This window comes from Leopardus geoffroyi, chromosome A2 (assembly GCF_018350155.1).
Source record: "Leopardus geoffroyi isolate Oge1 chromosome A2, O.geoffroyi_Oge1_pat1.0, whole genome shotgun sequence".
NCBI lineage: Eukaryota > Metazoa > Chordata > Mammalia > Carnivora > Felidae > Leopardus > Leopardus geoffroyi.
The window spans coordinates 55,042,171-55,059,029 of NC_059331.1; the positions used below are offsets into that span (position 1 = coordinate 55,042,171).

At 51.7% G+C, this 16,859-nt stretch overlaps 1 protein-coding gene across 2 annotated transcripts in view; it reads right to left on the reverse strand.

The window, feature by feature from the left end:
- FGD5 (FYVE, RhoGEF and PH domain containing 5) overlaps positions 1 to 5,907 on the reverse strand; it is a 123,532-nt gene extending 117,625 nt beyond the window's left edge. For both annotated transcript variants that reach the window (XM_045493910.1, XM_045493909.1), the window contains exon 1: positions 5,772 to 5,907. In XM_045493910.1, the coding sequence (XP_045349866.1) occupies positions 5,772 to 5,784 (13 nt within the window). In that variant the 5' untranslated portion in view covers positions 5,785 to 5,907. The remainder of the gene's footprint in view (positions 1 to 5,771) is intronic.
- Between the last annotated feature and the right edge of the window lie 10,952 nt (positions 5,908 to 16,859).

Sequence of the window (16,859 nt, forward strand, 5' to 3'; positions counted from 1 at the left end):
ACCCACCCAACTATGTGGATTTTAAACAGCTAAGCTTTAGCCAACCTGTAACTGTGAAGTAATAGCCTTTGGAGCCTGGCTCATCTGGATTCAAATCCTGGCTTTGCCACTTATAACCTATAAAAGTGAGCTTCGGTTTCCTCATCTGTAAAATGGGTTCAACAGTAACACTTACTCTCAAGAGGTTATGAATATTAAAATATATATAATTTATTAAAAGTGCCCAGCAATAGGCCTTCAAGTAGGACTAGCCAATAAATAGTAGCAATTGTTATTCTAACAATGTCAGTCTTTGTCTACCACACATCTTCCCCTGGTATAAGCCTTGCTCTACACTGATGTATAATACTAGCTTCAAGTTCCCAACATCAGGTGTCAGGCATTGGCATGAAATTACTCTTTGGGGGTGGGGACTCTCATTTCTCATCCTTAACAGGTGGTATTTCACATGAGCACCGTGAGACTTGACAGAGGGACAGATGGGCCATGAAAAACGACCATCACCTTGGTTGCATCGCCCCCACCCCCACGCCATCCTTCATCCAATCAAGCTATTGATCTGTGGGCGCCATCTCCTCGAGAAAGGTCACAGTGGGTGTCTGAGGCATGATCCTGCAAGAAAATGCCTTCCCCACAGGATCCCATAGGAATGACAAGTATCTAGTGTTCATGTTCTGCTTCCAGTTCTGAGGTTCGAGGTGTTTCACCTGAACCCCCTCTGAAATCAAAGGATTCCAGAATCAGAAAGGCTTTGTCTGACCCCTCAGTAAAAGACAGGGTAACTGAGGCACACGGAGGTGACGCATACTATTCTCAGCAAGCCCGGAGCAGGGCCCAGGGAGAATGTGGGTTTCCTGCCTCCTGGTCCAGTCGCTAGAACCTCTGCCTTCACCCTTTTGCTACTGAGCTCTCTTCTACAGTGGAGACTCAGGGCTCCCAGCTTCTAGTGAGGCAGAGAAAGGTAAAATTCAGAAAACCTGAGGCCAGAGAGACCAGAGACAACTAACCAGGTATGAACTTTACAAAAGGCTGAGTTCAGAACTCAGAAGTACTGACTGGTCATAAGGTTTGTTCTCATCCAATTTCCATTAATCCAATTCCATTGAACAGACATTTATTGACCACCTACTATGTGCTGGGCACCCATCTAGAATCTTTGGACACATCAATAAACAAAACAAAGACCCTGTCCCTCATGAACCTTTATATTCTAGTGGAGGAGATAAGGAATAAAAAGGAGATGTATATGACCTTATTGTATATTAGATGATCATAACCTCTATAGACAAAGATTAGGAGTTAGGTGGGGTTTTGTTTGTTTTTTCAATTTTAAAGAGTTACTGGGATAGGCCTTATGGAAAGGACGCTAGAGCAAAGATTAGAGAGATGTGAGGGAAGCCAGGACTCAGTTGGTATGTTCAAGGAGGGCCAGAGTGGCGAGAAGGGAGGGACGAGTGAGCAAGCAACGGGGAGAAGCAGGAGATGAGGTCAGAGGGGCCACAGGAAGGGTACAGATTATGCAGGCCCCCCAAGAAGAAGAGGGACGTGCATATTCTGGTTAATGTGCTGAAATAAGCAGAAGTGGTGATGACGGATCCAGGGACATCCAGGCAGGAGATGAGACAGTGGAGGCTTGGACCAGGTTGGCAGCAGTGGGAGTAGTAAAGAGTCAGATTCCAAATATGAAGGTAGAGCTGGCAGGATTTGCTGACAGGTTGAATACGGGGTGTAAGGGAAGGAGCAAAGTCAAGGACAACACCGAGGTTTTGAGTCAGAGGAACTGGAAAAATGAAGTTGCCACCAACTGAATTGGGGGAGGCTGTACGTGCTAGGGAGGGAAAGCCAGAATTTTAGTTTGCACGTGTTAAATCTGAGTTACCTAGCACACACACCTAGGTGGAGACAGACATCAAGTGGACTCCTAGGTAGACCAGTCTGGGTTCCAGGGAGAGGTCTGGCTGGAGGTATCCATCACAGGGATGGGATTTAAGGCATGGGCCTGGTGAGATCACCAAGAGAATGAGTGTGAACAAAGAAAAGAGCAGGGCCAAGGAGGGAGCCCTGGCATGAGGAGGAGCCTGGGAAAGACACTGGGGAGGAAGGAAAGAAAATGAAGGCTGTATGAGAGCTTCAGCTCAGCTCCCTTCCCTCCTTCCTCACAGAAAGGAACCTGATAGAGTGCCTGCCCTCTGTACAAGGTTATCTGGGTCCTAGACCAATCCTGCCTAGAGAAGACCCGTAGAAGAGGCAGCATTGGGGCGCATGTGGAAGGACAGGCAGGATTTTCTTAATCAAAGGAGACGCTGGGTATGCCAGGCAGAGGGAACAGAATATGCAGAGGCCCAGAGGTGGTTAGACGCAAGCCCTTTGGGAGTATGGTCAAGAGTCCAGTCTGGCAGAGATGCAGAATTACAGGATAAATCAGACCTGGGGGTGCCTCCTCCGGGTTAAGTTTCTCTTTCTAACCAGAACCCAGCATGGCTGCAGCTGGTGTGGACCCTCTGCTGCCTCATGAGTCCCTGTGGCTGCTGTGTGAACCTTCCCTCTCTCAGTATCACAAAGCCCAGGGTAATACCCTCTCTGCCCAGGACCTCTTGGCAATTTGCTACGCATGAGCATAACTCAAATGCAGAATAGCCTTTGAGCCAAGATGCCAAGAGTTAAACTGACGGTGGGGAACCACAGTGACAGGAAGAGGAGATTTTTAACAGTTTCTGGTGATAGAAATCATCCCTAGCCAGCCCCCATTACTAGTTTGTATTTTCTCTCTCTATTTTAATTAAATCTGTCACTCACACATTCATGCTGCTGCTCCCATGTCAGCTATATAGAGGTTAAATGAGAGGGGGTATTGGGAGGAGCACTGGACTAGGAGTCAGGAGCTCTGATCTCCACTCCTGGCTCTGCGATTAACTGGAGGTGTGACCTTGGGTAAGTCCCTTCCCCTCGCTGGGCCTCAGTTTCTCCATCTGTAGAGTAAGAGCACTGCACCAGTTAGGAAAGTGCCTTCTGCTCTGGCCAACTACAGAGTATTAAATGCATGTCTCTTCTTCTGATGTCTCCTGATATCCCCTTCTTCAATCCCTGAGTCTGTTTCAACAGCAGTTCACTATATTCCCCCTGGAACTCTCATAGCCATATGTTCCAAGAGTAATTATCTTCCAATTTCACCTCCCAATCGCATCTTAATTTAACTTTCATTCCTGGGTGCCTGCTGGAATGTCCAAGCCAAGCTTGACGATTTCTAATTAGGCTGCTGTTAAGCTAGTCCAGTGATCCACAACAGGGCACATACTGGGCAGACTGCATGGGACGAAGTTGGAAAAGCATGGGCCCCAGGCTCAGACAGACCTGGGCTCCAGTCCCAGCACTGGTACTTATCAACTGTGCCATCTCGGGCATGTCACTTTGCCTCTCTGAACCTGAGTTTCTTTCTTGGCAAAATGAAATAAATACCTCCTTTTTCTATAAGGCTGTTGAGAAGTTCGAAAGAAATAATAGAAGACACCTCAATTAGAGGCCAACAGAAACTCAATTGGCCATCATTTCTTGTGCATCTACTATGTGTTCAGCACTGCATAAAAAAGTAGGCTCTCAAGCTGGACAGTCTGTATTTCAATCCTATCTTGGCTCAGTGACCATTAAATCCCTGCAGCTCAGTTTTCCAACCTATAAAATGGGGATAGCAAGAGTACTCACCTCATAAGGTTACTGTGAAAACTGAACTGATACAAGTAAAACACTTAAAAGCCACACCTAGTTCATAAGTGACCAATAAATGTTAACCAGTATTCATTAGTGGCTTATGACAGACACTGTTCCAGATACCTTATGAGCTTTATTTAATCGAACTCGATGACAAAGATCATACCATCTCCATTTTTCAGATGAGGAAACTGAGGCAAAGAGGTTAAGTAACCTCCTCAAGGTCACCTAACTAAGTATATGGTGGTTCTGAAATTCATTCCCGCGGAGTCTGTGGACCACTATGTTACATGATCAGGAAATTCAGAGCATGGCACACAGAAATCATGTGAGGTTTCCATCATTGCTATCACACTGAAAAAGTAACCAGGTTTATGCTGGAGGCAAGTTCTAGGACCGCTAAACCCAAGAGCAGCAACTGCTAAGATTTCCTGGGTCCAAGCCTGCCTCCAAGTTTATTCCTGCTCATTTCATCCCCCATATTCTCAGGGAGGGGAGGGCTTGCCCAAGCCTCAAGCAGGGAAACGTGGGAAAACTGGAACTGCTCTCACCATTGTTTTAAAGTGGGTTTTATTAGGAGTGTAGGAAAAAGCTAGCCTGTCCGGCTCTGTTCAGGCTGTGCCAGAAACAGGCTGGAGGCCACCTTCTTCCTCCAAGGAGTGGCTAACTGAACACTGGGACCCCACTCCAGCCTCTTCCACTCCCAAAGTGGCACCCCTACTCCCACCCCACCCCCATTCTGACCCACTCCCTCACTGTCCAGGCATCCACATGCCCAGCAACAACAGTGCCTGGCCACATGAAGGCAGCTACCACACTCCCAAGTCCCCGAGTGTCTCCTTTGTCAAATCAGTCCGGCCAAATGTCTCCCTTCTGCACCTCCTAAGACAATGACTTTTTTCATTAAAAAGTCTTTAAAAAGAAAAAGCCACAACACACACATACAAGGCAGCAGGATATGGTTCTAAGACAGCCAAAATGGTGGCTTCCTGTTTCTTTAGGGATGTGTGTTTTGGAGTATGGCTTCGGACGAGGGTGTTGGTCAGAGAGAGGGCTGCCTTCTGCTAAATTTTAAGAGAAAAAGAAAAAAAAAGAGTGACTATCCCTCCTTGGCAGGGAAATGAAGTTAGCTGAGATTGCTGGCTTGCAAGCTCGCCTCTTCAGGGAACTTTCTACCCTCCGGGTGGATGGAGTCAGGAATCCTGAGACCGGTTCCAGGCATCGCCCATGGGAGTCTCAGTTACTAAATCTGTTAAATGGCACTCCTCGGAAGGGATTGCTAATATTTACTATCAAACGCATTCTGGATTTCCCCGAATCCCTGAACTGGCAGAGTCGGACTCGAGGGACGGAGGGAAACGTCTGGAGTGGGGCTCAGCCTCAGCGGCGAGGAGCGTCCCCTTGGCATGTGGTCCCCTGGGGGAGGCACAAAGAAGGCCCCGGGCCAGGGCGCGGCGAGGGAAGGGTACGCTGTGGGGGACAATAATTTAGAGCTTTCTAGTCTGATCCTCAGAATGAGCTCTAAGTCTCGGGGTCTAAGAGAGAGGAGGGAGAAGGAATCGTCTTAAGAGTGCGCCGCCAGGTACTGACGGACCAGGAATAGACCCCGGGGTGGCGAAGAGCTGCGGGAGGATCCCGGGGCCCTGGAGGGACCTCCGAGGGGCCAGCGAGGATCTGGCAGGGACCCAGAGGGGCCGGAGCGAGGATTCAGGGGCGCGATCAAGTCGCCTTCGCGAAGGGAGCCTTCCTCGCTTGCCAAGCGGTCCCCCACGCCGGGGTGGCCGTGGGAGCGGGATGACGGAGTACACCGCCAGGGTGCGGCCTCGCGGAGACGGAGGGAGCGTCCCTGAGGCGGGGCGTCTCGGACGGGGGCCCCCGATGATCCTCAGCCTCCTCGGCGAGGGGACTCCGGACCCGCCCATATCTCAGCGGCGGCCGAGCAGGGCGGGAAGGTCGGGGGATTTTCGGCGGCTCGCTCCCGGCGCCCCGTGGGCTCCAACTTGGAGCGCCTGGCGCGGTCCCCTCGCGCGCGTCCCTCGGCGCCCGAGGTCGAGCGGGCCTCCTACCTGCTCTGTTCATCTTCCAGCACGCGCAGCCCGGGGCCGCCCGTCGGTCAGTCAGTCGGTCAGTCCCAGCGCGAGTCCGCGCGCCGCCTCACTCCATGGCCGCCCCGCGGGGCCCGCACTCCCAGGCGCCCGCCCCGCCCCCCCCTTCCCCCCCGGCGCGCGCCGGACTCCGCGCGGCGCGCAGGGCAAGTGGGGGCGCGGGGCGCGAGCCTCCGGGCTGGGCGGGGCGGACAGGGGCGGAGGGGGGAGGAGAGGGGGCACGAGCACGGGGCGCGCGGGGCGGCGGCCGGGACGGCGCGCGGCGTCGCGTTCACTCGAGATTCCGCGCGGAGCGCAGGGCAAGTGGGGGCGCGGGGCGCGAGCCTCCGGGGGCGGGGCCGCGCTGGCCGGGGGTGGGAGAGAGGAGGGGGCGCGAGTGCGCCGCGCATGGGGCGGCGGCCGGGGCAGCGCGCGGCGTCGCGTCCGCTCCGGGTCCGGCTCCGCACCCGGCGCGCTGCGCTCTGGCCGCCGCGCCTCTGCCGCCGCCGCGCCTCCGCCCCTCCTAGACGTTTCCTCCCGCTCTCCAAGAGGAAGGCTTTTTTTTTTTTTTTTTTTTTTCCTCCCCTTTCTGCTCGGTCAGGGATCGAAGGAGACGAGGGGCGAGGCGTCCCTGCGCACATTTAAAGGGGCAGTGGCGACTCGGGGAGCTGCGCGAGGTTCAAGGGACGAGGATCAGTTGCGGTGGGGTGGGGGAGCCGGCGAGTGCAGTTCTTGGGATCCCCTAGTCCTCTCGTCCAACGGACCATCCATCTCTTTCTTTTCAACCTCGGGTATGCATTCAGTCCTGTGTCCAATGCTATGCTGAGATCAAACAAGACAGCTCCCAGTTCTTACCCTCGTGGAGCTTAGATGGGAGGACAGTGGAGACACAAGACAAATGAGCAATAAATATCGTTTCAGAGAGTGATAACTGCCTAGAGGGAGATAAACCAGGGTAATGGGGCAGAGCACTGACTCTCAAAAGTGTGTGGGTCAGCTTCGGAATTGTTAGAAAGGCAAATTCTCAGGACCGCCCCCCCACCTCTGCTCCCGGAGCTTACTGAATCAGAAATCCTGTGTTTAATAAACCCTTCAGGTTTTTCTGATGCAACCTGAAGTTTAAGAACCACTTGTGTAGAGTACGGGTGATGAAGAGAATCCTCCCTGAGTTGCTGACATTGAAAGAAAGACCTGGTTGCGATGAGCCTTTCTGTGTTCACTTAGCGCACACCTGCCAGCACCTCCCTGGCACCGATGGATGACTTGTACCAAGCCTTCGCCCTTGAGGTCCTGGTCTGACTGGTCATGCAAACATAAGCAGATAGCTCTGCTTCCCAGCACAACTGCTAGGATATGACAGGAGTGCACAGGGGCTTGTGGGAACTCAGAGGTATCCCCGGGAGTGGAGAGGGTTCAAGCAAAGGAAAGGCCTTTCAGGTAGAGGAAATGGCTTGAGCAAAGACTTAGAGGTGTGAAAAGGCATGCCCTGTTGGAGGAGCCAACAGGGGTCGGCTTGGCAGGAAAATAGATGGTGTAGATGTGTCCCAGGGGCGCCTGGGTGGCTCAGGTCGTGATCTCCCTGTTCATGGGTTTGAGCCCAACACAGAGCCCCCTTCCGATCTTCTGTCCCCCTCTCCCTTCTGCCTCTCCCCTACTGGTTTTCTCTCTTTCTCTCAAAATAAATAAATAAGCTTAAAAAAAATTCTCTCTCTTTAAAAAAAGGAAAAAAATAAAAGTGTCCCAATAGGAGGTACAGAAAGGCCAAAGTAAGAGGTGCCTTTTTTTTTTTTTTTAAGTAATCTCTATGCACAACATGGGGCTGGAACTCATGTCCCTGAGATCAGGACTCACATACTCCACCGACTGAGCCAGCCAGGTGCCCCAGAAGTGCTTGAAAGCCATACTAAGGGCTTCATTACATCAGCCATTGAAAGCTGAGGGCAAGGAACATGGCTTCCATGTATAACTGGCTGTTTACATTTATGGAGCACCTACTGTGTGCCTGGCATAGTGCTAAGCTCTGTACATGCATGTTTACTCATTTAAGCTTCATTGCAACCTTGTGAAGCTGGTATCAAAATTCTTCCCATGGGGCACCTGGGTGGCTCAGTTGGTTAAGTGTCCAACTTTGGCTCAGGTCATGATCTCACTGAGTTTGAGCCTCGCGTTGGGCTCTGTGCTGACAGCTCAGAGCCTGGAACCTGCTTCAGATTCTGTGTCTCCCTCCGTCCCTGTCCTTCCCCCCTCCTCAAAAATAAACATTAAAAAAATTCAAAATTCTTCCCATTTTACGTTTGAAGAAACTGAGTAAATTGCTAAAATGAGATTTCCTGCCTCTGTTCTTGCCCTTGCTGTTCCTCATCTGCATCTCCAGAACCCCCACCTCAAAGTGTGGCTTGGTCATTTAATAGTTTGGTTGTGAATCTACTACTATGTGAGTCTACTAAGCCCAGGATGTGGGCCCCCAGCAATTCCAGTGTCCTTTGGGAAGGGCTGCAGGGGTTGTATGTGCTGGGGGAGGGGGGAGTCTGTGTCTCAATTCATTTCGGCAATTGAGCCAAAGTTTCTACTATGTGGAAATTGGAGGAGGAACATGGAACGTACCCCTTTCCCACTAGTACCATCATTCCTTCCTGTCCATCAAATAGGAGAGAAAGGCCCAGACATGAACCCTTGCCAGGATGATGGCTCCAGGGCAGGGATGTGCTCACCTGCCCACCACTGCAACCCTGACATCTAACATAGAGCCCACCACTTAGTAGGTCTTCAAAAAAATATCTACTGTCCACAAGAATAGGGCCCAAGACAGAGGTTCCTACTGTTGTTCAGGATCAGTTTGGTTTTCTGGGATCAAAGATGGTGGAGGCTAGAATTTTTGTGATTTTGGCCAGCTGTGTTGGGACCTTGCAAGGAGGCAGAATTCCAAATGGACACAAGGCATTTTACAACTTTGGCTTTGTCTCCCTGAACCTGGATACCTGCGGTCCAGCCTTTGTTCCAGGAGTCCCAGGTAACTGGATCTTTTTATTGCATAGATGAAACACCTTACTGCTATAAGCGTGGTCCATGGAGCAGCACTCGGGTGCTTTGTAAAAAGGCAGAGCCTCAGGTTCCACCCCAGACCTCCTGAACCAGAATCTACATTTTAACAAGATCTCCAGATGATCCATACACACAGTACAGTTGGAGAAACGTTGCCGTAGATAACCCACCCCATTTCTTTTTGGCCAGATGTGCTTCCGGGGCCCACAGGAGTAGAGAAAAGATATCCCGGTTTCCCCAGGTTCTCACTGGGATGAGAACTTAATCCCCTGACCTCTGTCTCCTTATTAATACATTATTGGAAAGTTGGTAGGCTTCCGTATATCTAGGGGTCTGCACCCAGTAGAACTCCCAGTGCTCACTCAAAATATATTAAAACTATATAAGCGAAGGTCTGATTTAAATTGTTACCTGACCCAGATGGTGCCTGGCACACAGAAGGTGTTTGGTGCACACAGACCAAAGACAGGAATGAATGAATTTCAGTGAGGTAATGTGGAAAGGCTCTGAAGAGGTTAAACTCTTTTTTTTTCCTATCATTATGAAAAATCTTATATAGTGTCTTCTCACTCGAACTTTCATACACTTAACCAGGTTTGCTGATTTTGTTTCAGTTTATTTGTATCGTCTAAACGCCACAATATAGAATTCGATTATGCACACATTTAGGCAAGGGCGTAAGGTGTACCTCAGTTTTTCTAAATTGGGAATGGAATTTGATCCTTTAGAGGACCTTTTCTTCTCTGAACTGCCACCAGAGTCCTCAAGCCTCCAGCCTTTTGTAGAGAAGCACTTGTGCCTCTGGAGTAGAAAATCTACCGCAGAATTTGTGTTCTCTGGACAAGCTCTTAATAAACTTTATGGATCCCTGCAAGGAAGGGGAGGAGAAGGTGATGGAGATGGTGACGGTGGAGGTGGGAGAGGTGATATTGGAGGCAAAGGAGGTGAAGGTGGTGAGGTGACAGAAGTAGCTGTGAAAGTGATGGTGAAAACGGAAGATGCAGTGCAGTTGGCGATGGCGGAGGAGATAGAGGTAGTGAAACTGACAGATGCGGAGGTGAAGACTTGAAGGAGGTGATGGGGGTAGTGGTGGAGTTGGTCAAGGTGACGGACATGGTGGAGCAGATAAAGAAATGTGTTTAAAAGTTGAGGTTGTTTCTGGGACTTAGCAATACAACCCAAATAACCTAAGACCTCAGGGTAGGAGCAGGAGAGGGAGGCTCAGATAATTCAGTCAACAGCCAACCTCACCCCTCGCTGTAGGGCCTGTGAAAAGAAGGGAAGGCAGGAAGAGACCTCATGCTTTGCTAAGCCCTTTCCACGACTGTTGAATTTAGGATTTGAGGCTAAGCCAAGTCTACTTAAAAAGATCATAGCACCAGTGACAGTTGGGAAAAAGCACAGGTCTAAACTCGTTTAGCTGAAGCCACTTGTTGGTGTGGAGTGATGGACTATGAAGTGGAAATGCTTGTTCCTGTGTTTGCTTTTCCTAATAAGAGAAGATGGATGTGAAAGACCATAAGGCTTTACAAACATCCGGCGCTCATACTGGTGGTTGGACTTGCTTAGTCCTAATGGAGCTGAGCCATAACCACACACTGAGCTCGGGGGCTGGCTGCAAACACCCACAAAGGGCATGGCCGTGTGGGGTAATGAGCACTTCACTCATGGATTCTTCCCAAGAATCCTATAAAGGGATTATTATATCCCCATTTCACAAAGGGAAAACTGAGGCCCAGATGGAAGTGCCCTGTCCTATAGCCCAGGCAAGACTCAACCGTTCACTCCAAGAACATAGTCTGAGCACTTAACCACCAGCCTACACTGTTCTCTCTCTGATGGGCAGGAAGTCTGCCTAGATTTCCACGTTTTCCAAATCATGACTACTGTCTCAATCCCCCTCAGCAGACCGTGAGCCACCCAGGGTAGGAATTATACCCACACGACAGACTGGGAAACTGAGGCCCAGAGGGGGAAATTGTTGGCCTTGGATCATACAGCAAGCGGGGCGAGCAGCCAGGGCTGGAATCCACACGTCCCATCATCCAGGCCCAGGCCAGAACCACATGAAGCCTGAAACCACACACCTCTTCCTCCAGTGCTGCTGCAGTCGCTGCCTTTGCCTTTTGAGGACAGGAGCCAGACAGGACAGGGGCGTCACATGCTTGACCCATGGCAGCAGTCAGGCCTCCCTGACCAGGCCTGCCTTCTCTGTCCTTTATTCTCCTCCTCCTGTCTTTCTGTCTGTCGTGGATGGTCCGAATGGCCAGCAGCTCCCAGCTTCACAGTGATGGCCCAGCCCATATCTGCAGGAGCGTTGGGAGGGGTGTTCCAGGGAACCAACGCTGTGGTTCTGATACGTCCAAGGAACAGCTAGGTGGGAGCCTCAGAGCCTGAGCACCTGAGGGTGAAAGGGACATGGCCGGCTGTTGCCAGACGAGGAGGCTGTGGCAATGAGAACAAGCAATAGTAACAATGAGGGCGAATAGCTAACGTCTATGGAGCACTTTCCCTTTACGTGCTTCTTGTGATTATATGGAGTGATTCTATCATTATCTCCAAATTACAGTTAAGAAAACTGAGGGTCAGGGAGGTAAGAGGCTTACTCAAGTCTCAGAGCTAGTGGTCGAGTTGGGACTAGACCTAGGTCTTTCTGTCCTCAAGGCCGGGGCTGTCACATTACATCATGTTTGTCTAACACCATGGTGGCAGAATCAGAAACAGAATGACTGGTGACCAGCCAGCCTTCCTTCCTTCCTTTCTTCCTTCCTTCCCTCCACAAAAGTGCACTGAGTACCTACTCTGTGCCAGGCACTGAGCAGGGTACTGGATAAACAGGCCAGACTCCCTTCATGCCTTTTGGAGCCCGCAGACCAGCCAAGGAAGCAGGACACCAGTGGCAAATTATCTGCCAGTTTGATAGGAGCACTGATGGGGAAGACAGTGACCTCCTGAGTCCCCTCAGATGCCTTTAGACCCTGGTGGGGGCTGACCAGTTACCTGGGGCTTCTGAAATTAAAGTCACCCCTCAATGGACCTTTTAAGGCCCCTGGGGTCCCTCCCCACTGAAGCTTCCTCCTTCACATGTCACACACACACACACACACACACACACACACACACGACACAGCATGAAAGATCACATCCTCCAAGTAAGCAAATGCCTCCTGTCTTTTTTTTTTTTTTTCAACGTTTATTTATTTTTGGGGACAGAGAGAGACAGAGCATGAACGGGGGAGGGGCAGAGAGAGAGGGAGGCACAGAATTGGAAACAGGCTCCAGGCTCTGAGCCATCAGCCCAGAGCCCGACGCGGGGCTTGAACTCACGGACCGCGAGATCGTGACCTGGCTGAAGTCGGACGCTTAACCGACTGCGCCACCCAGGCGCCCCTCCTGTCTTTTTTTTTAAATCCTTGAACCATCCAGGGTGAATAACCTACCTGTGCACAGCTTAGGTAATTTCAGATCAAAACCACTGAAATCCAGGTCCCTGTTCCCGCCTGCCCAGAGCCCCTGCAAAGTGCACAGCCAGCACCAAAACTAGATGTGGCCGCATTCTCAGACACAGAGTGCCCCAACCCTGTGAGCTTATGCTGAGACGGCCATGGCCCAGCCTCCCAGACAGGCAGTAACCATACTGACCTGCGGGCAAGTCCGGGCCTCCGTTTCCCCATTGGTAAATCATAATAATTAGTATTTGCTGAGTGCTTATTGCGTGTACTCTGTAAATGTTCTGCACATATTATTAACTCATTTAATCCTCTCAAGAAACCTATAAAGTAGGCAATATAATTAGTCCTGTGTCACAGATGAGGCTACCATGCCACAGAGAGGCTGAGGCACTTGCCCAGGGATGCTCAGCTAGTAAGTGATAGGGATCCTACCCTGGCTCTGGAGCTGGCTTTATGACCCCCTTCAGCACACAGCACCCCCCTCCCACCCCCAGTGGATGTGATAATAGTGTCTGCTCATTAAATGAGACAGTTCATCTAAATAAATGGTCATTATCATTTAAATGTCTAGTAAACGGGGAGCCTTGGTGATTCCCTTGGTTAGTTGGTTAAGCGCTGACTCTCGATTTGATTTCAGCTCATGATCTCACTGTTCAGTTCATGAGTTCCAGCCCCACGTCTGGCTCTGTGATGACAATGTGGAGCCTGCTTGGGATTCTGTCTCTCCCTCTCTCTCCCTCTTCCTCTGCCCCTTTCTCGCTCGTGCGTGCATATGCACACGTTCTTTCTCTCTCGAAATAAACTTAAAAAAATAAATGTCTAGTACATAGTTGATGTTTAATCCATGTTTATAAAGTATACCAGGAAGTGGGCATGAAAAACCCACAATCAGAGCAGAAGAGACAGGTGAGGGCATTTGTTGAAAAGCCACTATATTGGGATTGGTGAGAGGGGGCAACGGAGGCATGTGGAGGCAGCCTGGGTTCTGCTTCCTGCACCAGGCCAGAGAAGGTGACAACCAGGGTTTTGTTCCCATAAAGCTGGGACCCATGCTGGACACCTTCTCCTCCCCCTTCTATGGAGGTCCCTCCTGGGTTTCCCATTTTCTTTTTTTTTTTTTTTTTTTCAACGTTTATTTATTTTTGGGACAGAGAGAGACAGAGCATGAACAGGGGAGGGGCAGAGAGAGAGGGAGACACAGAATCGGAAACAGGCTCCAGGCTACGAGCCATCAGCCCAGAGCCCGACGCGGGGCTCAAACTCACGGTCTGCGAGATCGTGACCTGGCTGAAGTCGGACGCTTAACCGACTGGGTTTCCCATTTTCTACCAGCAGCAGGTATGCCTTTGTCTACAGGGACAAAGTGCGCGCTATTCAAATGGAAATGACCCTAGCCCCTCAGCCTCCCCGGGTGTTGGCCCCCAGGTCCCTGCAGCCTTGGACTGCTCCCCCACTGCCACAGCTGCAACATCATCAGCTTCTAAGGCTTATCTTCCCCTGGAAAGGCATTGAGTTGCCTTCCTGGCTCCAGGGGCGGCAAATCTGAGCCAGACACCTGCCGGGGTGGATGGGTTTTAGCAAGACCACCCTTCCCTTCCCTTCCTGTGCCCCAAAGATTGGTGGGGGGGGGGGGTGGGAATGTGGCAGATAAATTTGGTTCAGGCATCTCCCACCCCTGCCCCCACTGCACACACCCAGGCCAGGCATGAGGAGAGAGAGGAGCCTGGGGCCTGAAGACCCCTTGCTCTACCTTACTGGCTTTGTGGCCTCAGGCAAGACATCTCACCTCTCTGCACCTCAATCTTCTCCTCTGTAAAAGGGGAATGAGACTTTTCTCTTGAGCCAGGGTGAGGATTAAAGGAATGTTGGTTCCCCCCTCTCTCCACTTTACTGTCCTTGATGAGCTCAGAATTCAGTTCAAGGGAAGGGTGTGGGAGTCAGCTAACTGTGACACAGTGGAACTGGGGGTGAGAGCAGGGGATTGAGTCCAGCTGAGGGGCTAGAGGAGAGGAGGTGACATGGGGCTGAACTTTAAAGGTCAAGTTGCATTTTCCAGGTTGAAAAATAGGGTTCCTTAACATTAATTGGGGCGCCTGGGTGGCGCAGTCGGTTAAGCGTCCGACTTCAGCCAGGTCACGATCTCGCGGTCCGTGAGTTCGAGCCCCGCGTCGGGCTCTGGGCTGATGGCTCGGAGCCTGGAGCCTGTTTCCAATTCTGTGTCTCCCTCTCTCTCTGCCCCTCCCCCGTTCATGCTCTGTCTCTCTCTGTCCCAAAAATAAATTAAAAAACGTTGAAAAAAAAAAAAAAGAAAAAAAAAGAAAAATAGGGTTCCATTCCAGGTAGGGAAACAGCCTGAGCAAATGTCTGTGGGGACGGAAGAGGAAGGCGAGGTTGGGGCAAGGTAGGAAGTGGTCACAGCACAGGATGGTGCTGGGCTGGGGGCGGGGAAGCTCTCCGATGGCAGGCCAAAGAGATTGGACTTTCCCCTCTGTAGGGGATGGAGAGCCACAAAGTGTTTCTAGGGGAGGGAGGGACACGGTCAGACTTGGGTGGTAGAAAAGCTGGTAGCCAGAGTGCTAAAAGCCTGGAGGTGGGATGACCCAAGGAAGCTGGGACAGGGGCCCCAAGAGAGATTAGGCCTGAAGTCATGAATGTTCCTGACCCACAATTGTGAGGGCTCAAATGCATGCTGGCAAGACTTCCAGAAGGAGGACAGCTTTGCTCTGCACCCTGAAGGAGTCATACAAGCAAAAGGGAGCAAGGCAGGGCAGAAAGTGGCAGGCAGAAGCTGGAGGTGAGAAGTGGGGGCCAGTAGCTCAGTTAGGCTGAAGCGTGTAGCATATAGGGTAGGGAGAGCCTTTAGGTGACAGGGACAGGTAGGGGCCCCAAAGGCCATTGTCCAGCAGACCTTCAGCTCCCCAAGGAAAGGCGGAGCTCTGGGGGAGGGGAGTCTGGGGCTGGGCAGGGCCAGCTTGCAGTTTTTATCACCACTGGGTGGGATCCAAGGTCTGTGGAGGAAGTGACCACCCTCTTCCGGCCAACCATTTTTTTTTTTCCTTCTGCTGGCCTGTTTGGCTTTTTCCCCGAGGCTGCATTTCCACAAGGGCCCCTCCTGGCTGGCTGGGCGTGGGTATGGCTCGACCACACACCCATCAGCAGGGGCGGCCCGGCCCTAGGCTTCCTGCCCCTCTTTGGGCAGGCTGATTGGAGGAAAACAGCCCTCAAGCCTTCTTCAAAACAGGAAACTCCTCTCCCTGCTTCCTGAAGGACAGGAACTGTCCCCATGGCAACCATGGGACAAAGAGGCTATGTTAACCCTTCCGAGGGCAGGCCTGGCTGAAAGCCCTTTCTTAACCAATCCCTTGTGGGTGTGGCACCATACAGGTGACAGGGAGGGTCTGCTTTGGTGACACCCTCAAAGTCTCAGCACTAGCCCGAAGAAACAGCAGGGCTGGGATTTTATACCCATTAGATGGATGACAATGTCGAGGCTCACAGGATGAAGGCTTGGCCATACAGTAAGTCAGGTGCAGCAGGGCACAGGTGTGGGGTCTGAAGTCAATCTGCCTCCGTCATGGTTCCTTGATAGCTGTGTCCCTTGAGTAAGCGGCTTAACCTTCTCCAGCCTCATTTTCCCTACCTGTGAAATGTAACAATTAGAGCACCTGCCCCATGGGACGGTTGTAGGCATCCCCTGAGGTCATTCATTCATCCAACACATATTCACTCGTGGTGTGCCAGCTGCCACAGGCCCCCGGGATATGGCAGTGACAACACTCATGGAGCATGAGTATCCTGCCTCATGGGGTGAGTATCATAGTTAGGGATGCAGTAAGGAAGCCCACAAGCCAGTGCAAATGGGAGACTTCCAGAGAGTGACCAGTGCTCTGAGCAATGAGAGGGGAGTGGAGTGTGGAGAGGTCTCTTGCTGGTCCAGGAAAGGCCGGGACGTGGGGAGAGGGAGACACGCCTGTTGTCCCAGCACTTGGGGGGACAGCATTCAGACAGAGGGAAGGCCCAGAGGAAGGAAGGCCTGTGCCATCCGAGGAATAGTGAGTTGGAGGGAAGGGAGAAGGGAGGAGATGCTGGCCATCTCGGCCCTTGGGCTGTGTTCTCAGAGCAAGGCAGCGTGGCTGAGGGGCAAGGCAGGCAGGAGCATGCTCTGAGTTGCATTTGTACAATTCCCTCTGGTTCTTGGTGCCCATGGGATGCAGCTGAGAGACAGGGACCTGGGACTCTGAAAGGCATATTTTCTAGGGGACCTTGTGCTGTGACCCTTGAGAACCCTGAGTCCTGGGGAGAGGCCGTAGTCCGTTGTTGTTTGCGGGGCTGGGACAGGGCGGGGACCCCGTGGCCTGTGTCCAGGAACCTGGCCTTTTCCTTGACCGCGCACCAGGACACATCCCTCCCCCACTCTCTCTGGATGCCCAAGGGCCACTGTGAGGAGGCCATGGAAGTAGCCCCCAGCATAGTGGCTCATGCAGTAGCTGCTCTGGGAGTGAGTAATATAGGCTCTCTTTACCATGGCCTCCAATACTTAGCACTTCCCCAGCTCAGCATGCTGCCTCATCTCCCA